General features: G+C 29.0%; 7 protein-coding genes across 8 annotated transcripts; 5 read left to right on the top strand and 2 right to left on the bottom strand.

Annotated features, from left to right (window-relative positions):
- The first annotated feature begins 24 nt into the window (after positions 1–24).
- Rfk (Riboflavin kinase) lies at positions 25–1,627 on the top strand. The gene is made up of 2 exons (XM_027348710.2): positions 25–409; positions 669–1,627. The coding sequence occupies exon 2, from the start codon at positions 862–864 to the stop codon at positions 1,549–1,551; it is 690 nt and encodes a 229-aa protein (XP_027204511.1). The 5' UTR covers positions 25–409; positions 669–861; the 3' UTR covers positions 1,552–1,627.
- A 629-nt stretch (positions 1,628–2,256) lies between these two features.
- LOC113798208 (serine/threonine-protein kinase Pak-like) lies at positions 2,257–8,365 on the top strand. 2 transcript variants are annotated; one of them, XR_012846138.1, is made up of 7 exons: positions 2,257–2,602; positions 2,859–4,193; positions 4,954–6,057; positions 6,370–7,217; positions 7,321–7,458; positions 7,567–8,013; positions 8,074–8,365. XR_012846138.1 is itself a non-coding variant. In XM_027348704.2 (6 exons), the coding sequence occupies exons 2-6, from the start codon at positions 3,116–3,118 to the stop codon at positions 7,648–7,650; spliced, it is 3,252 nt and encodes a 1,083-aa protein (XP_027204505.2). In that variant the 5' UTR covers positions 2,257–2,602; positions 2,859–3,115; the 3' UTR covers positions 7,651–8,365. The 2 variants fall into 2 exon arrangements, 1 of the variants encoding a protein (XP_027204505.2); XM_027348704.2 differs by having other exon boundaries at positions 7,567–8,365.
- Positions 8,274–9,865, bottom strand: Taldo (transaldolase). Its single transcript, XM_027348706.2, has one exon. The coding sequence runs from the start codon at positions 9,362–9,364 to the stop codon at positions 8,384–8,386; it is 981 nt and encodes a 326-aa protein (XP_027204507.2). The 5' UTR covers positions 9,365–9,865; the 3' UTR covers positions 8,274–8,383.
- A 1,887-nt stretch (positions 9,866–11,752) lies between these two features.
- Positions 11,753–13,939, top strand: LOC113798209 (putative glutamate receptor). The gene is made up of 4 exons (XM_027348705.2): positions 11,753–12,432; positions 12,545–12,727; positions 12,824–13,249; positions 13,333–13,939. Exons 1-4 carry the CDS (start codon positions 12,316–12,318, stop codon positions 13,645–13,647), a joined length of 1,041 nt encoding a protein of 346 aa, XP_027204506.1. The 5' UTR covers positions 11,753–12,315; the 3' UTR covers positions 13,648–13,939.
- A 1,359-nt stretch (positions 13,940–15,298) lies between these two features.
- LOC113798195 (uncharacterized) lies at positions 15,299–17,555 on the top strand. Its single transcript, XM_075819756.1, has 3 exons — positions 15,299–15,835; positions 15,907–16,077; positions 16,142–17,555. Exons 1-3 carry the CDS (start codon positions 15,569–15,571, stop codon positions 17,207–17,209), a joined length of 1,506 nt encoding a protein of 501 aa, XP_075675871.1. The 5' UTR covers positions 15,299–15,568; the 3' UTR covers positions 17,210–17,555.
- Positions 17,556–18,407: 852 nt separating this feature from the next.
- Positions 18,408–22,002, top strand: LOC113798196 (uncharacterized). Its single transcript, XM_075819539.1, has 4 exons — positions 18,408–20,100; positions 20,180–20,299; positions 20,410–20,818; positions 20,894–22,002. Exons 1-4 carry the CDS (start codon positions 19,205–19,207, stop codon positions 21,266–21,268), a joined length of 1,800 nt encoding a protein of 599 aa, XP_075675654.1. The 5' UTR covers positions 18,408–19,204; the 3' UTR covers positions 21,269–22,002.
- On the bottom strand, positions 21,915–24,395 carry Vang (Strabismus domain-containing protein Vang). Its single transcript, XM_075819538.1, has 2 exons — positions 22,691–24,395; positions 21,915–22,631 (listed from the first exon to the last, which is right to left on the bottom strand). Exons 1-2 carry the CDS (start codon positions 24,393–24,395, stop codon positions 22,186–22,188), a joined length of 2,151 nt encoding a protein of 716 aa, XP_075675653.1. The 3' UTR covers positions 21,915–22,185.
- Positions 24,396–24,854: the final 459 nt, after the last annotated feature.

Below are 24,854 nucleotides of genomic sequence, written 5' to 3'. Positions count from 1 at the left end.
AGAATTTTTTTTGTTAACCTAAAACACTGAAAAACCAGAATTGAGCACACAACGTGTGATGTTTGTTTAGTTTGGTTGAAAATAATCGTCTGTTTTTTGTGTTTTTTTTTCATCCATTCTGATTATTTTACTTTGATTACATCAGAATATCGAAAAAAAATTCCAATTTTATCATCATCATCGTTTTCATCTCTATAAAAATTGAATTAATTTATTTGTTTCTTTGATATAAAATCATCATATTCAACTTTTAAATCATTATAGCAAATTTACACTTTTCAATAACGGCTAAATATTGTTTTCTTTTAAACAGAACAACAACAAAACACCGGTTTTCATTCAAGGTTTTGAGGTTGTTAATTAGTTTTGTCTGATTTTTAAATCAACATCGATGACAATTAATTAAATGGTAATATTATTGTTGTGATAAAATTAATTTTAATTTTAATTATCTTTTCTATCTCTTTCTGTTTTTTTCCATGTTTCTCATGCATGATTTGGTCCAATGTATATTTCGATTAATTGATGTTAATATTGTACCATCATCATCATTATTATCATTGTTTACGATCCTGTTGTCAACCAAAACAACAATAAAAAAAATGAAATTTTTATTATTGTTGTATCTCAAAATTGGCTAATCAAACAACAACAATCGCTATATAAAGTATAAATTTTTCTTTCAGAGAAAAAAAAAAGATTACATTTATAACAATCAACAACAAAATTGCCATTAACAATCGTATCGAATAATAACAAAAAAACATTTGTATATTTTCATCAAAACAAATCAAAATTTTGCCATTTTTTTCGGATTCTACATTCAATCCTATTGTTCATTTGATTCAACAAAAAAAAATCATGGCACCAGAATCACTTGAAAAATTATCTAAACCGGTATTTATAACCAGTCATGTTATACATGGTTTTGGTCGTGGTTCAAAAAAATTAGGATGTCCAACAGCTAATCTTGAATATGATGTTGTACAAAAAATTCAACTTGATTCCGGTATCTATTATGGTTTTGCTCAATTACTTGATCCACCATCACGATCGACAACAACAAAGACAAAAACAACGGCAGCAAAGACGATGGAAAATAATAATGATAATCATCATACAAATAATATTGAAGATTTAAGTATTTATCGATCAACAAGTCCTTTGAATCCAATATATCCAACAGTATTTTCACTTGGTTGGAATCCACATTTTGATGATGTTAAACAACGTACACTTGAAGCACATTTATTACATTCATTTGATGATGATTTTTATAATAGTACAATACGTGTTGCTATTTGTGGTTATATACGACCAGAAAGAAAATTTAATTCATTAGATGAATTAATCGATACAATTAAAGATGATATAAGAAAAACAAAAATTGCATTACAACGACCGGAACAAGAATGGTCATCAATAATAAATGATTCATTTTTCTTTGTCGATGATAATTCTTCAATGAAAATGAAAAAATTATCGATAATTAATAATCATAATCATCATCATGATGAAAATAATGTTCATATTCATAACAACAATAATTAATTTCAATTCATTTTCATCATCATCATTATTGAAATCTTCAGTATTCCATCGAATGAACAAAATTATCTTTCTTTCTCTCTCTCGCAACCAGGGTTTCAAATTGTTATTCTTCTCCAAAAAAAAGAAATTCGCATTTCAACAAATTATTAATTCAAAAAAAACACTAAATATTCACCAAGTGCAATTATATGATATATTCAACATGGTGATAATTCATAATGTTGCATTTGATTATTATTGATGTTTTGTTGATGTTTTTTTTTCTTCACAATTCTATTTATTCATTACATCAATGTTTACAATCAATTTCTGATCAAAAATTATTATCCGATTTTTTTTTACATTTGAAACATCTATAAAGATTTTATTTTTTTTAAAAATATATTATTTTAGATAGAAAAATATTCTTTATTTTTAAAAAATTGATTCTATAGAAAATAATAAAATATTTTATTCTGATAAAAGTAAAAATTTCAAAAACGTTCGATCATTCGAATGTTGGTTTTTTCGTTGTTCGAATGACACATGCGTACAAAACGAATGGATTCTTTTTTTTTGTTTTGAACGATCAAGGGCGGGTAATTGGTATATCCGAACATATTTTTCCCATAATAAATGGATAACAAAAAAAATGTATCACGTGATCATTTGGATGGCTCCACCTAATGGTCAAAATGGATAATAATATGTGATATAATATTGCTCGCAAATAGAATCCGGCTATGTGTTATTGTTGTTTGTTGTCTGTTTGACTCAATCTCTATGTGTATTTTGTTCATTGATCGAATCCTATTTCTCTCACTCGGTATCCCTTTATATTTCTCTGTTTTGTATTTTAGTTTGCATACTCGTTTTGTTTGTTTTTGTTTTTGTTTTTTGTGTGTTTACGATTAACTTAATTTTTTTTGGGATTCTATGTTTGTTTGTTCACACATTGTTTCTCGGTTCGGTGAATCTTTCATTTTACATTGATTAATGTTGATTCAACATTTTTCAAAAATTTATCAGATTCATTTTGCTGAGCAGAATATTCCATTTTTTCTGATTACAGGTAAAGTTTATATTTCTCCCTTTTCCTGAATGAAACCATAAATTAATGATGAGAATTGCAAAAATATATTTTCATCGTTTTTTCATCGGTTTTACGTTCATTTGTCAAATGAAAATTTAATACATTCCATCAATTTCATTGACTTTTTTTTCGCTCATATTTCATATTATCGATTTTGTCTAGTTTTCTATTTATTGATTGAATAAATGAATTAATTGATAAAATATGTTTCTCTATTTCATTTTCTCTTTATTAGGATTTGACAGATTTTTTTCGTTTCTATTCATCTTGTTAATTGCCATATCAATCGACAATTCAATTGAATCAATATTTTATCATCATCAATAATAATAATAAACAAATATGAACGGAATATGAACTTTTTTATTTATCGGTTACAATCATATTTCAATCAACAATTTACGTAACCATCATCATTGTCATCAGTAGTTGTATATAACATTCAACAGCATTGATATCTACATTCACAACAACAACAAAGAAATAAAAATAATGATAACTGGAGGCAGCGGTATTAGTGGTGGTGGTGTTGGTGGAACATCATCATCATCGGGACGATCAACTCCATATGATTCAGTCGCAACAAATAGTATTATATCACAGAATATGATGATGATGATGACAACACCAGCTACATCATCACATTTAGCTACAACAATTACAACAACATCTACATCATCAATATCACCGAATTCAATGATGATGATAGCAAATTTACAGTCAATGAATCAGTCATCATCATCATCATCAACAACAACAACAACGACATCAAGATTTGAAGATAAACCACCCGCACCACCAGTCAGATTAGCATCAGCTCGTGATCATAATTCCATCATACCAATCATACCATTAAATCAAATCAATAATAATAATAACGGAAGTAATAATAATCTCAACAATAACGATTATATTACGAATAATAATAATAATAATATACCATTGGATATGCGACCATTACCAAAAGTACCATCCGAAGAAGATAATATTGGTAAAGAAGGAAAAAAAATGTCTGCATTTAAAAAATCAAAACTTCGAAGTTCAATGAAAAAATCTTCATCAAATGAATCAACAACAAACAACAACAATGCTAATAATAATAATAATTCTAGTTCAAAATCAAAAGATCATCATTCATCAAATGGATCATCGGCAAGAAATTCATCGGAAGCTGATCGTGGTTCTGGTGGTAGTACAAATGGTACATTTATTAGTAGTGTTGGATTTTTTAGCCGTAATAAATCATCATCATCATCAACAACAACAGCAACAACAACAACAACAACATCATCATCATTGGATCATGATGTTGGTGGCGGTGGCGGTGGCGGTGGCAAACCAATCATATCACCACCAACAAATTTTGAACATACATTACATGTTGGTTTTGATCCAAATACGGGTGAATTTACTGGTATGCCAAAAAATTGGTATGTTATGTTAAAAAATTCAAACATTTCCAAATTGGAACAAAAGAAAAATCCACAAGCTGTGATCGAAGTACTTAAATGGTATGAAGAATCAACAAAAAAAGATAATTTAGATAAAGGATTTAAATATATGACAATGGGTAAGTAATGAAATGAATTATTGTTTTTACCAAAAAATGTTTCCGGTACATGTTTTCTCCCTAGCCTTTTTTCGAAAAAGAATGGAAGAGAATCTCTTTTTTGTAAATGATAGAAATCTAAAATTAGCCTTTTCCAAAGAAATTAAACAGATTTATTAAATTCAAATGTCTAACATTATGATGATGATGGAAACATAACTATAGGATATGTATAGGGTGTGTGTATCCATAGTGAAAGGCGAGGTACATTATAAAATTACACAACAAACAGTTTTGTTGTTTTATTTTATTCAGATCAACAGCAAGAAAAATGGCGTAGGTGTCTGTGTGTTTGAGCGAGGTCAATATTGAATTCTTTATCGTTGAGAAAATCACAAAAAAAGAAGTTATTATAGAATTTGATGTGACGATATAATGATGGTAATTTTGTTTTCCTTTTAGCTAAATTTAGCTGTTTATTTTTTTTTGCAACAAAAATGATGCTTTATTTGAAACTTGTTGGGTGTGTGTCTGTGTTGCTATTAGAATTTTTATTTTTTAAAACAAAATTATATGGTTTCTTTTTTTTTGGCGGACTATTTTTAGGTTTTTCATTCCGTTGACATTTCATTGATTTTCACTTGTTTTAGTAATTCTGCAATTTGTTGCATTTGGTTTTTTTTTGTATATATTTTGTTTCTCAAATCTTTTTTTTTCTCTCCCTCTTTTTTTTTGAATTTTTGGTTGTGTTTATCGAAATAATAATAATAATTATTATTAGATACAGAATCAACATCACATTCCTCTTCGGATAAATCATCAATATCTGGATCACATCAAATAAATAGTTTTTTACATCATGGCCATCATACACATCATGGACATCCACATCATCATTATAATGAATTATTATCCGGTTCACATCCAACACTTTCAAGTCATCATTATAATAATAATAATAATAATAATAACAATTATAATCATCATCATGTTGGCCATAGTGGTGGATATCATCCAAGCCATCATCATCATATACATCTTCCATCATCGCAAATGCAAAATCAACAGCAGCAGCAACAACAACAAGGATCATCATTGTTTCCACATCGACCATCACCATCAACACCTCAAACTAAATCGAATAATTTCGGTCTACCACCGACACCACCAAGAGCCCCTGGAACAAAACTTGGAACAACAACTATACAGCAGCAACATCCGATAACAGGTATAATATCATCATCAACATCATCTTCATTATCAACATTTTCAACATTAACAACCACTACAAGTTCTGCTGGTTCAACTAGTCCAACAACAGCCACAACAACATCATTATCATCACCATCATCTGATGATATACAATGTACAGGAACAACTACTGGACAGACATCGGCATCTAGCCTTTTAGCATCGACAAATTCATCAACATTGGCCGGTAGTGGCCTAATGGCCACTACCGGTTTCGATAATAGTTGTAATAATGCAACCATAACTGGATCGATATTATCATCATCTGGTTCCGGTTCGAATATTTCAAGTTCATCATCGATGAATTGTTTTTCATCGGCAAGTGGTGGACCAGCATTAAAATTATCAACTAGTGGCAATAGTATCGGTAGTAATTGTAGTGGTATTGCTGCTTTACCTTCGGTATCCGAAACAATATCATCATCAATGTTGAAAAAATTACAATCAATAGATTTGAATCAAAATGAATCCATAATAAACAACAATAATAATAAATCATTAGTACCACCACCTATTAATCCAAGACCGGAAAAAACAAAATCTATTTATACGAAACCAATTTCACCACGTGATATTCTTAACAACAACAACAATAATTCAAATCAAAATGTTATGCCATCAAACATGACAATCGGTAAGGAAAATGAAAATTCTTCTACTATTTCTACTGTTGTTGCTTCTGATAAAATAATTTCCACTTCTATGATTGAATCTAATAATAATAACAATAACAATACTGATGCATCCTTACAATCTTCTGAAATAACATTCACAAAATCTTCTATTGTGGATTGTGTTGATAATAATAATGATATTTCCTTATCTAATAATACGCTTTTAATCACTGATAATATTAACATATCAACATCAAATCGTTCACCTATTAAAAAATCTAAAATTATTAATGATAATAATCATAATGAAATTATTTCCAATCAATGTTCAGCTCAATCAGCCGTATTTGCCAAAACGATGATGATGATGAATCCTAGCCAAATTCAACAACAACAACAACATTCTTTTAATAATAATAATAATAATAATGGCCAATTGATACCACCACCAACACCATTATTAAAACCACGTGTGCCTAAACCGAATCAAATTGCAGCAAATAAAATGTCTGATGAAGAGATTTTAGAACGATTACGATCAATAGTTACTATCGGTGATCCACATAGAAAATTTACCAAAATGGAACGTATTGGACAAGGTGCAAGTGGTGTTGTTTATACAGCTATCGAAATCAGTACAGGAATGCAAGTAGCTATTAAACAAATGAATCTATCACAACAACCGAAAAAAGAATTGATCGTTAATGAAATACTTGTGATGCGTGAAAATAAACATCCAAATGTTGTAAATTATCTGGATTCTTATCTAGTTGGTGAAGAATTATGGGTTGTAATGGAATATCTTAGTGGTGGATCATTGACCGATGTTGTTACTGAAACTTGTATGGAAGAAGGTCAAATTGCTGCCGTTTGTCGTGAAGTATTACAAGCATTGGAATTTCTTCACTATAATCATGTTATACATCGTGATATAAAATCTGATAACATATTGTTAGGTTTAGATGGATCAGTTAAATTAACGGATTTTGGTTTCTGTGCACAAATCTCACCGGAACAAAATAAACGTACAACAATGGTTGGTACACCATATTGGATGGCACCTGAAGTTGTTACACGTAAACAATATGGACCAAAAATTGATATATGGTCATTAGGTATAATGGCAATCGAAATGATTGAAGGTGAACCACCATATATGAACGAAAGTGATCCATTACGGGTATGAAATGTTTTTTTTTTTCGCAATCTAGTTTTTCGAAGAAAAATTTTAATGATTTTCTTTTTTTGTTGTTGTTTTTTTATTACTTTTCATATATGATTAGGCTATCTATTTAATAGCGACGAATGGAAAACCGGAAATTAAAGAAAAGGAAAAATTATCATTATTATTTCAAGATTTCCTGGACAAGTGCCTTGAGTGTGATGTTGAAAAACGATGGTCAGCATCTGAATTATTAAAAGTATGTTTGTTTTTTTTTATCATTCAATGTCCGATGGATTTAATTTAATTTGAATTTTTTTTTCTCTCTTTCTTTCTTTTTTCCCGTTATAATAATAACCGTTAATAGCATCCATTTCTAAAGACATCAAGTCCGTTATCAACATTAAATCCATTAATATTGGCAGCAAGAGAAGCAGCACGTAGTCATTGATTTTATTATTATTCGAATATATTTAAATCAATCTATCTAATCCAATGGAGAAAAGAAAATTGATCGAATTATGGAAAAATTTCCTTATATATTTTAATGATATTTGTATAGTTCACTATGATTATGTTATAAAATTCTATCATTATTATTTTTTAAATTGTAAACAAATAATGATGACCATCATCATTATCCGAATCTTCCGTCATCCGTCATTTTCTCCTTCTCTAAGAATCTTATTTATGATGATGATATATATTTTTTTTTATACAAAAACAAAACGAATGTTTGTGGTATATTTATAGGAACAAATTTTTTTTGTCCATTTTTTCACTTTATCTAATGGTTTTGCCGAACACACACACAGTAAATATATTTATTTGTTAGATGTTTTCAAACTTGTAATTGATTTTTTTTTCACCTCAGGTAATCCATACCTGCACACACACACACACACCTACACTTTAGTAAGATGATTGATTTTGTTCCACACAACAACCATTCATTCATTCATTTTGAACGGTAAACTTTTTTTTTTGTTTCCACCGCTGGAAGGAAATGGATAAATTATTAAATTATTATTTTTTTTGCTAATTATTTTAATTAATTAATTATTATTCAAAATATTCTAATTCGATGTAAATTTATTGATTTTCTTCTTCTTTCATTTTTGATATTTATTTATTTATTTAAGATAAAAATTGATTCTGAACTTGAATTTTGAGCAATTTCAATTTTATGACAATTTTTCTTTGATCAATTTTTCCAATTGTCGTGCATCGGCAGCAAATTTTCTAATACCTTCGGATAGTTTTTCCGTTGCCATTTCATCTTCATTCAATTCCCAACGAAAATGTTTTTCATCCAAATGTATCGGTTTAGCAAATGTATCGATTTCCGAGGATTTCGATGGATCCAATGAACGTTTTAATTGTACATTTTTTTCTGCTTCTAATTCGGCTAATAATGATGGTGAAATGGTTAATAAATCACAACCAGATAATGCTTTTATCTGATCAATATTACGAAATGATGCACCCATTACAACAGTTTTATAATTATGATGTTTATAATAATTATAAATACGTGTTACAGATTTAACACCTGGATCATCAGCAGGATTTTCATATTGTTTTATGCCAGTACGTTTACAATACCAATCATAAATACGACCAACAAATGGTGAAATTAATGTTACATTTGATTCAGCACATGCAACAGCTTGTGCAAAATTAAACAATAATGTCATATTACAATGAATACCGTATTGTTTTTCAAGAATTTCTGCTGCTTTTACACCTTCCCATGTTGTTGCCAATTTAATCAGTATACGTTCTTTATCGATACCCATTGATTTATATAAATCGATTATTTTCAATGCTTTCTGTACGGAACCATCAATATCAAAACTTAAACGTGCATCAACTTCAGTCGAAACACGGCCAGGTATAATTTTCAATATTTCAACACCAAACAATACAAACAGATAATCCATAGCAGATTCCAATGGATTTTCTTTAAATCGGCGACCATATTCAATTGCTTTATCGAATAAATGGGAATATTGTGTTAATTTTGATGCAGCCAATATTAATGATGGATTTGTTGTTGCATCGGTTGGTTTAAATGATTTGATTGATTGAAAATCACCTGTATCGGCAACAACAATTGTATCATGTTGACGTAATTGTTCCAGTGTTGATTTTGTAGCATCCATGTTGATTTTTTGAACGAGAAAAAACAAAACGACAATTCAAATGAACTTTTAAACAAAACAAAAAATCAAAAATCAACACTGTTTTTTTTGTGGTTATTTCAAATTCACACAATGGATGATAGTTGACTTGTCAATGTGGTTTTTCAATGATTTTTTTTTGCTGTTGTTGTCTTTTCCTGTTGTTGATTTTTTGCTCAAGAAAACAATGATGGCAATATGTGTGTGTGTATCGTATATCGTTTACTTTCACTTTTCAATGTTAATTTGATATTATCAAGGAAAACCAGTTGTGCTGTTTGTTTTTTTCGTTGTTGTTCTGTATCGATTTTTGTCTGTGCCGGTGTTGTTGTTGCTGTTGTTTCGAGGTTTTTAATGAACAAAACAAAAAACAAAATTTGAATCCGAATTGACAAACAACAAGTGTTTATATACTTGCATAGGACACGCAAACACACACACAGACAGACAGGTGGTGGTGGTTTGTTTTTGAAGATTACTTCGAAAACCAAACTTTTACCATAGAAAAAAAAATCAGCAAATCAACAATTTTTGATCATTGATTTTTGATTTTTTGGGTAACGCACAGGCAGAAGTACACATACATTTATGTTGATGATAATAATTTCATGCTAAAATCATGCAATATTTTTTTTGTTTTTCTGTGAATATGAAACTTATTGTGTGACATGATAGCTCCTCCTTTTTTCATTATTGATTACTTATCCATTGATTGATTGGCCATAATTAATTAGTTTCTTATCATATTTATGAATGAGGGGACAAAAAAAATGTAATGTAATTTAATATTGGAAGATTTTTTTTTTGTTTTTTTGTTTCGAAGAGAAAGCAACAAGAACGACGGCAACGTTCTTGATCCAAATCGTTCCATCCAAAATGTTTCAAAACGAAAAATTTTCCCAGCTTATTTACCTATAGATACTTTTGTTGTTGTTGTCGTTGAATTTATATTAAGTTGTTACGTAATAATCATCAGTTTTGGATTTTTTTTACTTCGCTTATGATGTGTGATTGATTGATTGATTGATTGATGGATGTGATGAATTGACATTGTCATCATCAATATCTAAATTAATAAATCCTTATCAAATATCGAATGATTTGTTTGGTTGTAATTCAATACTTTTCGGTTTAGTGTTTCATTCATTTTGTCTACAAACAAGCAGTAAACACACACACAACCTAATTAGACGATAAATCAATTTTTTGGGAATCTTATTTGTGGAGAAATTATTCAAAACCCAATCTTAATTCCTCAATTTATTTGCTTCCCGGATCGATAGTTTTTTTTTTCATTGGGAATTCATTTCGAATGTATCCAACTTACACACACAACCCTGACTGATTTTATGATTGAAAATCTCCATCAAGACCTTGAATTTTCAATACTGGATACAGTATGTATGAGATTTTTTTCCGCAAACTTTAAATTGCAATGCGAAAAACGAAAGTCAATTTCCATCATACAGAAACAGAAAAAAAAACTGATAAATCTTCACATCTGTTCCGGTGTGGAATGATTGAATTCAGGCTGCATATCAAGAATGTTTGGTTTGGTTTGTCTCAATTTCTATTACGGAACCAAAAACTAGCTCAAGGACAATCTTTTTTGTTTGCGAATGATTTGACCCGTTTATTCTAGGGAAAAAAAATTCATATATAGAGAAAGAAAATTTACAGAGAAAAATATCTTTCCATTCTATTCCGCATTGGGTTTCTTTTCCCAAAAAGAAAACCATATAGCGGCAGTAGATTGAAGATAATCTAGGGGAAAAAAAAGGCAATCATATTCAAAACCAAGATGCATTGAATCACATGCCTTCATTGATATTACTCAATTTCGGTGAACTTTTATATTTAAACCGAACCAATGGGGAAAAATGAAGAAAAAAACAAAAACAAAATTCAATGTTTGCGACGGATCTAGTTTTTTCGCTTTCAATGACATCACATAATAATTTTCGGTTCCCTTTCATAGCATCATAAACCAAAAAACTATACAGAAACCACATCATCAAACTAATAAATATACCACCACCAGCGACCAAAAAAAATGGGAAAAATAATTTATTATGTGAAAATTTGTATGGATGCGGCGCGCATATACGCATTACAATCGACAAAAAAAGAAAAGAAAACAATCCACTAGCATCATTCTTTTTGAATCTTTTTGTTGAATTAAAAACAAACAACAAAAATTGCTACCCAATTTTACATTAACCAAAGATATATACAGATAGATGGATATTCCAAGGCCATTCATTAATATTTTTTCTTCATTCTTCATTCGTTTCCTATATAATCATCCTCATCAACATTTTCAATTTTTTTTTCGTATATAAATACAGGAACAACAACAACAAAAAAAATTGGATTCAAAGCTGGGTAATTTTTTTCTTGTTTCATACTGAAAACTACTGCCACTGCCACAGATTTTCCTATTTACCCGCCATTTGAAGAAGAAAACCAAAAAAAAAAAAATCGGATATAACCTTCACCCAAAACTTTTGGTACAAACTCACTTTACTTTACTCATTGTATAGTATGTGTGTGTGTGTGTGTGTGTTCCAAATGGAACTATAGCTTCAACCCAAACATTCATTCATTCATTCATTTGTTTTATTTTGATGCAGAAAAAATAACAACAACAACAACGACGACAACAACAACAAACTAGAATTTTTGACATTTTACACCAAAAACTAGGCCATCATTAACTTTTGGTTATTTTTTTTTGTTGAAGAAAAAAATTCATAATTTTAAAGAATTTTAAAGAATTCTTATTGTTTTTTTTTCTTCTGATCTTTAATCTTTCATAATCTGATTCATTGTTTGTGTCAGTGGGTTTCTGTGTTTATATTGTTGAAACCAAACCAATAATTGAATTTTTTGAGTACCTTGAATTAAGAATTTCAACCATAACAACAGCAAAAATGCCACCATATTCAATAATAATAATGTTCATTGCAATTGCAATGACAACAAATATTTCGATTTGGGCACAACCAGCTAATCAAAATCGACCTACATTGCGTGGTTTAACATCATTGGTAAGTTTTTTTGCTGATTGATTTGATGATCTTTTTGTTTTTTCCCCTGTAAAGATTTGAATGTTGTTTCATTTTGAATTTTTGAATTTTGAATCTTTGAATCTTTGAATAGCGACCACCATTTGTTGAAAAAGATTTAAATGGCAAATTAATTGGATTTTTTGTCGATCTTTTGGATGAAATGGCTTTAATTGGTAATTTTAATTATTCATTAAGAGATCCGGGTAATCAACATACATCAAATGATCCATTTCAAAATCGTCCACCTGGTTTGATAACTGATATTCATCAAAATGTAAGTTTTTGTTTTGATATTTTGTTTTTTTCGTTTTGCTTTTGTAAATTCCATAACAAACCATTTATTTCCCTTCATAATATCATATAAAATTAGAGAGCGGATTTTGCTATTGCTGATTATCTTTATCGTACAGCAAGTGCACAACGTTATGTTGAATTTACTGATTCATATATGGAATCAAATTTGAGTGCATTGATACATAAAGATCGTATCATACAGAATAATATTAAAACTATTGATGATTTATTGGATCAACGAACAAAACCACCAGCCGTTATACCGATTAATTATCAACAACAACAACAACAACAGCAGCAACAATCAAATCAACAACAACAACAACAACCAGAAATAATACAATTAGGTACTGTACGACCAATTTATCGTGATCTAAGTGTTGGTACTGATCCATTAAGTCGTCGTATTTATGAACAATTGCATAATAATCCAAGTAATATGGCTGAAAATCGTCAAATTGGTATTGAAAGAGCATTGAAAACACCATATGCATTCATACAGGTTTGTTTTGTTTTGTTTGTTTATGATGATGTTTTGATCAATGAGCAAAATGATGATATTTTTTCTCTCTTATTTTTCTCTAGGAAAGTATCAATAATGAATTGGCAATGGATGAATATTGTGAATTAACACAAATAAAATTGGAATCACAAAATCTTCCAAAAGCTGATACACATTATGAATTTGGTATAATTGGACAAAAATTTTCAACACATTTGGAAACAATGAATCGTGCTATTCGTCAATTAAAAGCTAATGGTCGTTTAGATGAATTAAAACGTCGTTATTGGAATCGTAAATGTAATGGTGGTACAAATAATTTTGAACAATATCGTTATTTAATGACTGTTGTAACAACATTATTTTCATTATTCATGTCAATATTTATTCTTAGCTAAATTCTTTACCCCTCAAAAAACCGAAAAAACCAAAACCAAAAACAAAAACAGCCAAAAATACAATCCACACCGAACATATTATTGTCCAGATTGACCAAAAAAACAACGAAAAAAAAACCAAAAAAAAAGGAGAATCTCTATCACAAACACACGTATAATCATTATATATTTACCGAAATAGATTACCTTACATTATTTCATTTAAACAACAAAAAAAACTTTACAAACATTTTATCATTATATAACTACATCTATATCAACAAAAAAATACTCTATTTTGCTTCCAGGTAAACGCATTTCAAAAATATACGAAGAAAAAATTACATTTTTTAGTGCCAAAATTTTGGGGAAAAAAACAACAGACAAGAGAACGAGAAAAGGGTTAAATTCTTCTTCGACAACAATTTCATTAACACCTTTGTTTCCTCATTTATTTGCCAACAATTTTAGCCAAAAAAAAAACAAAAACAAAACAAAAAAAATTTAGTGCTCATTATTCGAGATTAGAGAAGATGTTTTTATTTAGTGAAAATTGATTGAGATTAATATAATGTAAATATATTTGTAATTTTTATTTCGGTATTTTTTTTTCTTTGTTTTGTTTTGTTTTTTTTCTTTGTTGATCTCATTGACATTTGATTCTTATTATATCATATTATTAAACGATGCTCATCTCACCGAATCTCTTGACAAACACAAACACAAACACTGGAAAAAAAACTTTGTTTTTAGTTTAGAATTTTGTTTTTTTGTTTTCGATTTTTTTGTTTTTGGATTCTTTTGCTTGCTCCAAAATCTCAACAAACAACCATAATAAAATCCGATTAATTGTATGATTTTCTCAGGTAAAAAACGATTTTTTTCGCTTTTGATTCGAATAATAACAACAGAATTTTAATGGTAAATTTTCTGTTTTGTTTGAAGCCAGAGAATATCAATTGAATATCGACCATCACAATCGAATGGAGCAATTTTTTTTTGTGTGTGTCCATCACATCCGACATCATTCATAAATATCATGATCGAAATCCTCACATTCACTCTTTTTGACGAGAATAATAATGAACAAACAAACATCATTTTCATTTGCATAATCTAAATTCAGCACAAAAAAAACACAAAAAAATACAATTTCCACAACAACAACAACAAAAATTCTATATTCTTCGATAATATTCTATACATATTAAAAAAAAATAAACAACAACAACAACAACAAAATATAGTAAAATATTCTTTAGTTTGTTTTACCTTTTGTTCGTTTTTGTTTTTCCTCCTTCGATTCTTGCTCATTCATTTGATTTTTTTTTTGAATTTTACAATCAAGAAAAGCCAGAATATTGAAAAAAATGTGTACGTCATTTGTGTTTGGCTTGTAATCGAATGTTTCTTTTTTTTTCGTGTTTTGTTTTCCTTTTGGTTTTTTGTTTCGTTTTAAAATTTTAATTTTTTGTTTTTTGTTTATATGATTTTATCGTTATTGGAATGTATTTAAAAAATTATTATCCAGGAAAAAAAAGATGAAGAAAAAATTTAATAAATAAAAAATCAATTTTGTTCTGTTATTGATTGGTTGGGGGGCGATGATTTTGATTGAAATTTCTTTGTAAGCATCCGGTCGGTTATTTATTTATTTATCACTTTGTTTAACGTTGTTTATTTACATTTTAACATATTTCAGTTTTCGTACTTGAGAAACATCTTGTTGAATCTTTTTTGATTGATTTTGATCAAATTAAATTATATCCGGTGTTTTTCTGGTGTGGCTGAATATATCCATTCTATTTTCATCCTTGCTCAATCATTCATTCGTTCATTCATGATTTACAAACGAAATGAATTTCATGATAACCTTCATTTTGTTTATTGAATTGTTCATGGTTATCGAAATCAAATCCGAAAATAATAAATAACGGCCATCATGGTTAATCATATTTATATTATTTTAATGTTTGTGTTTATCATTATTTTCGAAAATGTTCATAACCAAATGATAAATTTTGATAATAATAATAATGGTAGATGGATTGTCGACACTGTTTTTGATAATATCACTGATTCAAACAATGTTCTTGATGATGAACATTTTGATCAAAAGAATCCAAAACGAGTAATCGAACAACAACAACAAGATCAAGGTGAAGACATTGATGATGATATAATCACGTTGAATGGTGCAACCGTATTGGTAATCTATTTGATGCTTTTTTTTGTCTTTTCAAATGATTTGATTCTTTTTTTTTCTCATTTCGACAATAGAATCCACCATTTATTTACAGTGAAAGTGGACCATATCGTGGATTCTGTGTGGATATACTAAAAGAATTAGGAAATCGTTTAAAATTTCAATTTACTTTACGACAAAGTTTTGATGGACAAATTGGTTCAATACGAACACGTGATGGTGTTTTTGGTGAAATTATTGAAAAGGTTTGTTGTATTTAACGGAAGCATCTTATTTATTGATTAATTTCATTGTTTTTTTCCTATATAGTATGTTGAATTTGCAATCGGTGATATTAGTAGTAATTGGCTTAATACACCTAAAGAAGCCGAACAAAATGATATTGTATTTACAAGGCCAATCTATATATCAACAATGAAAGTATTGTTAACAAAATCATTATTCAAAGAATTAGTATATCGTAAACGTCGACAATGTCAAAATGATTTAGCCAATATTAAACGACAGGAACAATTTATACAAGTTGTCTTCAATGATAGCAATATTAAAATGAATCAAAAAGATGATTGTGCAATCATTTTGAATGATTCTTCATTAAATACAAATATTGATGAAAAGAATGGCCAATTTTTTCATTATGATGATGATGGTAATGATAATACATTACCATTATTAACCATACATGATATATTCAATCAAGCCGATATTGTACGTATTATATTCAAAGGTAGTGCTGTACATCGTTTCTATTCAACAATTAATATTGATTATCTTAATGATTTAATTATTGTTGAACGTGCATCATTATCAACATTATTACAACGTTTACAACGACAAAAATATGTATTGATTGATGAATCTAAATTTATTGATTATTTTGTCGATCATCATGATTGTGAATATACAAGTATCGATGTAGCAAGGCGACAACGTATATGGTTAGAAATGAATAATCCAAATGTACATTTTGATACTGTTACTTTAAAACAGCCATCATTAACATCAAATGGATCGATTATTATTAATAATATGACAAAATCATCATCAACAACAATAATACAACAATTAACAATACGTAAAGAGGAATTATTTCAAAACAATATAGCTATTGCTTTTTCCAAAACATTTATTGAACAATCTAAACGAGAACAACAAAAAAATTGGTCAATTGAATTTAACAAAACATTAGATTTATTAGAAAAAGAAGGTATATTAAAAACACTTCGTGATCGCCATTGGTTAAATAATTGTCGTCGTGAAGGTCGTCTACGTCGAATGTCATCATCATCAACATCATCATCGTCAATATCATCAAGATTAACATTATTAAATTCAATAATTTCAATCATTTTCATATCAATCATTATTATTCATTGATTAATTCAAATTACAAAAATCCAAATTTCATAACATTACATTTCATAAAAATAAATATTCCTATTTTTTTACACAACAACAACAACATTCTTCATCTTCATTTGAAAGATGAAAGAATAAGATTTTTATTTTTTTATTTTGAAATGAATGAAACCTAGATTTATGCGTGTGATTTATAATCGCACACATATATAGCAGATATGCAATCGATGACAGTAAATAAATAATCCTTGTTAAATAAATTTTATTGCATCAACAACAACAACAACAAAAAATCCTTGAACTTGTGAACATAAATTATATAATTATTATGGATTTGTGTGAATAATTATTTCATTTCTTTCGCTCTCTCTCTCTTTTTACACATTGCAAAGATCTAAATAAACATTTTTTTTTTTTTTGAATAAAAACAAGTTCGATTGGGATTCATGTTACAATATAGTCGGGTCAATGGCTATGGATTTCATCATCAATGAATCGTAACGAATAACAACAACAAAAAAAAATATTAATAATGGCAAAACAAAAGCCAACAATCAAAAAATTCATATTTTTTTGTTTTTATAAAAATTTTTCTTATTTGATGGATGGATGCAAAGACAAGTTGATGATATTTTAGTGGGAAAATTCCGGAAAAAATTCTTTGTTAGATAAATGCTTGGGAAAATAAAACCAAATTGAAGGCGATTCAGTTTGATAGAGAGTAAACCAAAACCAAAAATCAATCCTTCCATTAATAATCGATAATTATTAACAGAAATCGGAGGACGATAATAATTAACAACATAATAATTCATACGAAATGATTTTATTGCCAAAAAAAAGACAAAATGTTTTTTTGTTTCGAAATCATAGTTTTACCATTTGTTATTTATCAACCTAAATGGAATATCCATTGTATTAACGAAATCAACAAACAAAAAAAAATAAAGTTCATTACACTGAGATTTTTACAATCAGATTTTCTTCAGTGGATTTCGTTTTATACTTTTCCATATCCGAAACCTAAATTACAAGAAAAAATAAAAATTAATTTACGCAAACTCCGTGATGAAGAAAAACAAACAAAGTTTTCATTTTTTAAATCTTTCAAAGTACATTCAGTGATATTGGAATGTAATATCCATCCATTCAATCGATGTTCGCCAAAAACTTTCACCGTAAAGAAAAAAAAAGAAGAGCATCTTTTTTTTGAAAAAAATTTATCCAAAATTCAAAATTTTTAAAAAAAGAGAGAAATTCGTCTGTCTACCTGAATCAAATGAATGAATGATAATTTTTTTGCTTCAGGTATAAATGGCCATCATCATCGTAGATGATCATATCAACATCCATCCATCCTTTTTTTACAGGTGTCTTAGTTTTTTTTTGTTGTTGCTAAAAACCATTTTATCATCATCCACATATTTTTCTTCGTAGTCGTCGTCATTTTTCGTCTCTCAATCTTCGAATGGATGATCGAAAAAGAGAGAGAGAGAAGAAAATATTTTATCAATTGATATCTTGTTCGTGTTTTTCTTCTTTGTTTTAAACCACATTTTTTTTAAAACGAAAAATTACATGTTGATCGATCAACTGATTGGATAATTTTTTTGGCATCTATTTTGATTGATAAAGTGAATTGGAGCGAAAAAAGTAAAAAGAGAAAAAGGAGAGAGCGAGAGAAACAAGATCAAGTTTTGTCCAGTCCAATAAAATTATCATTTGAAAAAACAAACAAAAAATTTTTCTTGGGCCTCCAGTTTTTTGTTTTGTTTTCATTTTCATTCAAACAACGATAACGATAACGACCACTGTAAATGATAATGTCAGCGACAACGACAACATTGATGATCAGTGATCAATTTAAAAAATGTGATTAAAACTTGGTTGTTGTTGATCAATAGCAACAATATTGATTTAACAACTATTTATTGATTTAAATCTGAATTGATTGAATGATTTGTTTGGTTTTTAAAAAAAAACAACAACAACAACAAAGATAATATTAAAAAAATGATTGAAACAAATCAAGGAGTTATTGGCCATAATTTTGGTCAAACACAATTTCCTCGAAATCATCTTCATGATCAACCTCATCATCATCATCATCATAATGATAATATTTATTCATCTAGTCAATCAAATCATTCAATGATTTTATCATTATTATTGAATAATAATAACAACAACAACAACAACAATAATACCTCGACAATATCACCATTATTATTGATTAATTATACAAATATTATTACAGATCAACAAACCAATATAATGAGAATGATGATTAATAATAATAATCAAAATAATCAAATCGATGATAATAATCAAATTTTAATTAATGATGACAATATTAATCAAATTGATAATAATGATAATTTATGTCAGCTGCATGCACCGGTTGAAATGTTAGATGAATGGAAACAATTATTATTCGGTTCATCAATATTCATAACAGCAATTATTACATTTTTATTAAATTTATTTGTTATTATTACATTGATTATTAATCGTTATTGTAATTTTGATCAATCCGGTAGCCGTCAGAATAGTTTATCAACAACAACAACAATACCGGCAGCAGCAGCAGCAGCAGCCACAGCAACTAATAATAATAAACAAATGATATCAAATGATACAATTGTTGTACATCGTGTTTCATCAATATCATCATCCAAATCATCAACAACAACAATAAAATCCTTTTCACATACACAACAATCATTTATATCATTATCAATATCGGTTATATTATATAGTTCAATTTGTGTACCGGCAATGTATTTGGAAACAATTGAACAATTACCAACAACATGTTCAAATTGTTTTATAATAACATCATTAAGATTTGGTTTTTATGTAGCACCTATTGCATCATCATTTATGCATCTATTAATGGCATTCGATAGGTATGTGTTGTTTTTTTTAGATTATTCTTTTTTAAATGAATTTTTTTTCAAAAAAAAATCCTTCTCTTCACTACGACAGATATCTTGCCATAAAACAATGTTATCTATTTCAATCATATTGGTATCGAAGACATTATACATTCTGTATTGTATTGGTATGGATTGCAAGCACATTGATTATAATTCCATTTTTTTGGTAGTAAGTTTTTTTTTAATCTAAAAAAAAATAAAATTAATTACAAAATGAATCATTAATTTACAAATTAATTAATAAATCAAAAATCAATTACTTTTTTTTATAAACTATAGCCATAAATTTGGACGTACAATGCAAATATTATTAACATTAATGCGTTTAATGTTAACATTTTCAATACCATCATTATTAACATTATATCTTTATCTAAGTATTGCTTGTGAATTAAAACGTGTTGCTAGTACAACAATAATTGTAACGCCATTTATAACCAATAATCGTTTGATTGTAAAACATCGTGAAATTATTGCCAAAATTATTTTACTTGCATTGATACATTTTTTCTGTTGGTTTCCATTTTCGGTTATGGAATCATTGAATGATTTATTTCCAGATTTATTTAGTCAATGTAATTTTCAATTACAAACATATTATTGTACAATGGCAATATTAATTTTATTTACATCGATGAGTGGTATTGCATATCCAATACTTTATTGTTTTGTATCAAGTGAATTTCGGGTAAGTTTTCCATTTTTGGTAATAATTATCATTCATATTAATCATTGTTTTTTTTCCTGTTTCAAAATTTTTCAGAAAATTTTTAGCCAAAAATTGACAATATTTTCATTTTTTACCTGCCAATCTGATCATCAAAATGATCAACATATCATAACAAAGATTAAGAAAGAAAATCCAACAATCATTCATCCTTCGATTGATCATAATATTCATAATGAAAAATTCAATAATCATCATGTTAATGATGATAATGATGACGATGATGATGTCGATTTTGAATCAACAATAATAACAACAAAACCGGCAACTCTTTTATCACTTGATTTAATTATTCATAATCAACATAATAATATAAACAACAACATTATGGTCGATATTACAATTGATCATGATGATCATGAAGATGATGATGATGGTAATCAACATCATTATGGACATTTGCAAAAATAAATTCATTTTTCATCAATAAAATGTTAAGATTTTTTGTAGAAAAGACCTCCAAAAAACAAAATTCATTCCATTCATAAATTTATGGTAAAAATTCTTGTTTTTTTTTGTATAATCAGAAAAACATCATATGATGATGATGATGATGATATAATCGTTTAAGGATTCAAAAAATTCTAGACCTTCAAAATTGCTGATAATACTGATGATGATGATGAAGATGATCAATGTCACCAAACATAACATATTCAATATTTGATGATTCAATCAATCAATCAGTAAATCTCATCGATCAAACAGAAGATTTGCTATGCTTATGGAAATGATTATTATGAAATTAACAAAAAACATGATGATGTTTGGCATGTGGATTACGAAACAGAAAACGAAAAGTAATGAGGGATGTATTACGAAATTTTTTTTTACGAAAGAAAAACATGTTGATTTGTTAATTGCATGATTTTGTTATTGAATAATTAATTTCATTTTTTGTTGTTGTTGTTGTTGTTGTTGTTGTCCAATTCTCTCTTCTCTTATCACATGTGTGAAATGAAATACTTCCAAATGTAATAATATCGTGATAACCATTTAAGAAATGTCATTAATTTTTTTTTTTTTTTTTGATTCATAATAATTAATCAACCTGACATTTGTAGTTTTGTCAAGATAAAAATTTATTAAAAATGAAAAAAATTCTTGTTTTTTTTAATTGAAAAATCAAAGTAAAGAAGAAAGCAATAAGCATTATAAAATAAAAATGTACAAAAAAAACAATTGTTGTTGGTGGTGGTGGTGGTGGGTGAAGAGGGTTATAATAATAGTTTATAATATTTACAAACAAGGGTTTTAAAATTAACTATCACTAGCACCTGGAAATTTCGTTCAAAAAATTACAAGTGCAAATCGGAAAAAAATTTGTTTCAAACAGAAGTTTCGGAATTTAATTTGAATAGGAATTTGGTTCGTTCAATATCGATCACTTGTTCGACCAGATTTAAATATGGCATACGATTTATTGTTACCAATAAGCAAACATGATCTTCTTGACGTAATAAAAATTGGCTACCCGATTCGATTGAACGTGATACTAATGTATCGGAAATAAGATTCCATGTTTCTATATGATCATTGTTTGTTGACCAACCAACATGTGGATTATGTGGTGATAGATATTTTTCAAGAAATGTTTTTGGACTTAGGTCATATGTAAGACAAATTGATAGATGTTCTAATATTGATTGAACTGAATGTCGTGATTGTTGTCTTGTTGCGCGTAAATATTTCTGTAAAGTACGAGCAATTGTTGGAAAAATAGCTTGTGCAGCTTCTTTTGGATTCATCGATGATGTTGATAAAGGGCCATGACCTAAACAAAAAACAAAATTGATGTAAGTGATATTGTTTATATTTGGCTGCAAAACTTACTTTGCTGTTGAATACGTTTGATATGAGTGAACGCTTCTTCCGTAACGCTCATTAGTCGAGATTTTCGTTTACGAACTCGTCGTTCATATTCATGTTCTTCGTGTAAACGATCATTATGATTTCGATGATGATGATGTCCTGAATGACCACTATGATGACTAGTCGTATCGCGTTCCTGACGTCTATTACATCGGCCATCTGAAATGGTACTACCGCCGTTTAGGTGCGTTGCATTTTTCGGCCATCGCCTTCCAGCATTTGCAGCCGTATTTTGAGCCAATATTGATTTTGGACTTAGTTGTATTATTGGATTATTCTCTCCATTATTTGATTTGTTGGTCGAACCTGGACCAGTAACACCATCAACATCATAAAATTTAAGTCCTTGTCGAGAAAGACTACTATTTCTGCGACTTTTTCTCATTGCTAATCGTTCGAGAAACGGATTGTAACGTGGAAAATCCTGATAATATTTTTCCAATATCCATAACGAAGCTCTTTGAATGGATGTCCGACCTAACGTATAACATTGGCTATGGCCATCCGGTGAACGAACTACTTTGATAAAGAATTCATTCTCCAGATGGCAGCTTCGAAGTATCAAAACAGCCAAGTAATGAATAAATAACAAGGCGTCAACCAACGATATGGCAAACATAATAACACTGTAATAACTGATAGCATCTTCATCGCTTAATCGTTTATCAGCGATGCGGACCAGATAAAAAAGCCAATATGAAACCAGCAACACTAAGATAAAAGCTAGTACCGTGCTTCGATATGTACAGATACGTGGCATTGTCGATCGTGGACGACGGAAAAAGACAGCCCAACTGCCTATGGCCAGAATTAATTGTTTGAAAAGAAAACTTAGGACCAGACCATCACATTCGGGTCCACATTCTTTAACTTTCCATTCGAATAGCTCGAGTCGGGGAATGATGATCATGATGATTGGCGAAAGAAAGGCACATACAGACAAGACTATGGCTACGATCAAACCAGACCATAGCTGACAACCAGTAAGTCTATTGATTGTGAATCCTGTGTTGTCAATTTTACTGAGATCATCCATTGATCCAGATTGATCGCTTGTGTTTCCAGTGACGGCGGTTGTATTATCGTTCCAATTATCATCGGGGGACAACATCGATACCTGAACAATATCTTGACTGTTTCCGCTAACAGTATAACCCGATTCAACTGTTTTAGTTGCATGACCATTACGATTTGAATGATGTGATTGTCGTCCAGCACTTCGCATCGAAACTACGCTATGCACTTGAGCATCCGGATGACCGGTATTGGCCTGATAATTGCCATGGTAAGGATTAATGACTACGTTAGGTGTGCCTGTTGCCGAAGGCGAAGGAACAACGGATGTTCCAAGTACTGACGTATTATTTACGGCCGTTGTACTGTTTGTTAGTAGACAAGCGTATGTTGCTGTGGCACTACCATTCATGCCTTTGCTTTTAATACGAGGATCACTATAACCAGAAAGTAATGATTCAGTATCAATGTTAATATTTGCACCATTTCCATTGCTATACGGTGATCCAGACGATTGATTGGCCATAAGAATTGCAGCCGAATTGGTTGATTTATCATTATCATTTATGATCAAAGCAGGTGATTGATTATGATGTTGTTGATGATGTGGCGTTGGTGGCCAAATTGATGGTCCCGATGGATTCATCATCATATGGTTAAATAATTGAATCTATCGATCATTACCTATGCACTATATTTTTGAAAAAAAATGAAAAAAAATACAAATCAAAAATTAATATTTGTGAGAAGCAAGGCAATGAAAAATATCAAATTACAAATGACGATTATCTAATGAATGGGATGGAGAAATAAAAAAATGTGACATTTTTTTTTTTGTTCATTAAGTTCATTGGCCATGAATATCAATTTTCAATTGACCATTATGTTTGTTCATTAACACAAACAGTTGGTTATAATCATAATTAATGAATTCAACTTAATTAAGTCCAGATGGATTTTTATTTTTTTTGCTTTCTTCTTTTCCCTTATATATCACTTGACTAGTGTTGTTCTGGCTTGATCATGGATGATTACATTTGGACAAAGTTGTCATTCAATGGTCGGCATGAATTCTAGTGGCCATGATGATTTGACTATGATTGATGATAAT

Source organism: Dermatophagoides pteronyssinus, unplaced genomic scaffold, assembly GCF_027571235.1.
Source record: "Dermatophagoides pteronyssinus isolate colony J.1.1.1.1 unplaced genomic scaffold, Derpt_VIB-CSIC_2022.12 sq0004, whole genome shotgun sequence".
NCBI classification, from domain to species: Eukaryota; Metazoa; Arthropoda; class Arachnida; order Sarcoptiformes; family Pyroglyphidae; genus Dermatophagoides; species Dermatophagoides pteronyssinus.
The sequence above is the reverse complement of the archived record's forward strand: the minus strand, read 5'-3'. Positions and strand labels throughout refer to the sequence as shown.

Excerpts from the sequence above, each read along its gene's own strand:
- Rfk (XM_027348710.2), top strand. The coding sequence starts at position 862 with ATGGCACCAGAATCACTTGAAAAATTATCTAAACCGGTATTTATAACC.
- LOC113798208 (XM_027348704.2), top strand. The coding sequence starts at position 3,116 with ATGATAACTGGAGGCAGCGGTATTAGTGGTGGTGGTGTTGGTGGAACA. Across the intron at positions 4,194-4,953 it reads ATTTAAATATATGACAATGG|ATACAGAATCAACATCACAT; the intron begins GTAAGTAATGAA and ends AATTATTATTAG. Across the intron at positions 7,218-7,320 it reads ACGAAAGTGATCCATTACGG|GCTATCTATTTAATAGCGAC; the intron begins GTATGAAATGTT and ends ATATATGATTAG.
- Taldo (XM_027348706.2), bottom strand. The coding sequence starts at position 9,364 with ATGGATGCTACAAAATCAACACTGGAACAATTACGTCAACATGATACA.
- LOC113798209 (XM_027348705.2), top strand. The coding sequence starts at position 12,316 with ATGCCACCATATTCAATAATAATAATGTTCATTGCAATTGCAATGACA. Across the intron at positions 12,728-12,823 it reads TAACTGATATTCATCAAAAT|AGAGCGGATTTTGCTATTGC; the intron begins GTAAGTTTTTGT and ends ATATAAAATTAG. Across the intron at positions 13,250-13,332 it reads CACCATATGCATTCATACAG|GAAAGTATCAATAATGAATT; the intron begins GTTTGTTTTGTT and ends ATTTTTCTCTAG.
- LOC113798195 (XM_075819756.1), top strand. The coding sequence starts at position 15,569 with ATGGTTAATCATATTTATATTATTTTAATGTTTGTGTTTATCATTATT. Across the intron at positions 15,836-15,906 it reads TGAATGGTGCAACCGTATTG|AATCCACCATTTATTTACAG; the intron begins GTAATCTATTTG and ends TTTCGACAATAG. Across the intron at positions 16,078-16,141 it reads TTGGTGAAATTATTGAAAAG|TATGTTGAATTTGCAATCGG; the intron begins GTTTGTTGTATT and ends TTTCCTATATAG.
- LOC113798196 (XM_075819539.1), top strand. The coding sequence starts at position 19,205 with ATGATTGAAACAAATCAAGGAGTTATTGGCCATAATTTTGGTCAAACA. Across the intron at positions 20,101-20,179 it reads CTATTAATGGCATTCGATAG|ATATCTTGCCATAAAACAAT; the intron begins GTATGTGTTGTT and ends TCACTACGACAG. Across the intron at positions 20,300-20,409 it reads ATAATTCCATTTTTTTGGTA|CCATAAATTTGGACGTACAA; the intron begins GTAAGTTTTTTT and ends TATAAACTATAG.
- Vang (XM_075819538.1), bottom strand. The coding sequence starts at position 24,395 with ATGATGATGAATCCATCGGGACCATCAATTTGGCCACCAACGCCACAT. Across the intron at positions 22,632-22,690 it reads CAAACGTATTCAACAGCAAA|GTCATGGCCCTTTATCAACA; the intron begins GTAAGTTTTGCA and ends TTTTTTGTTTAG.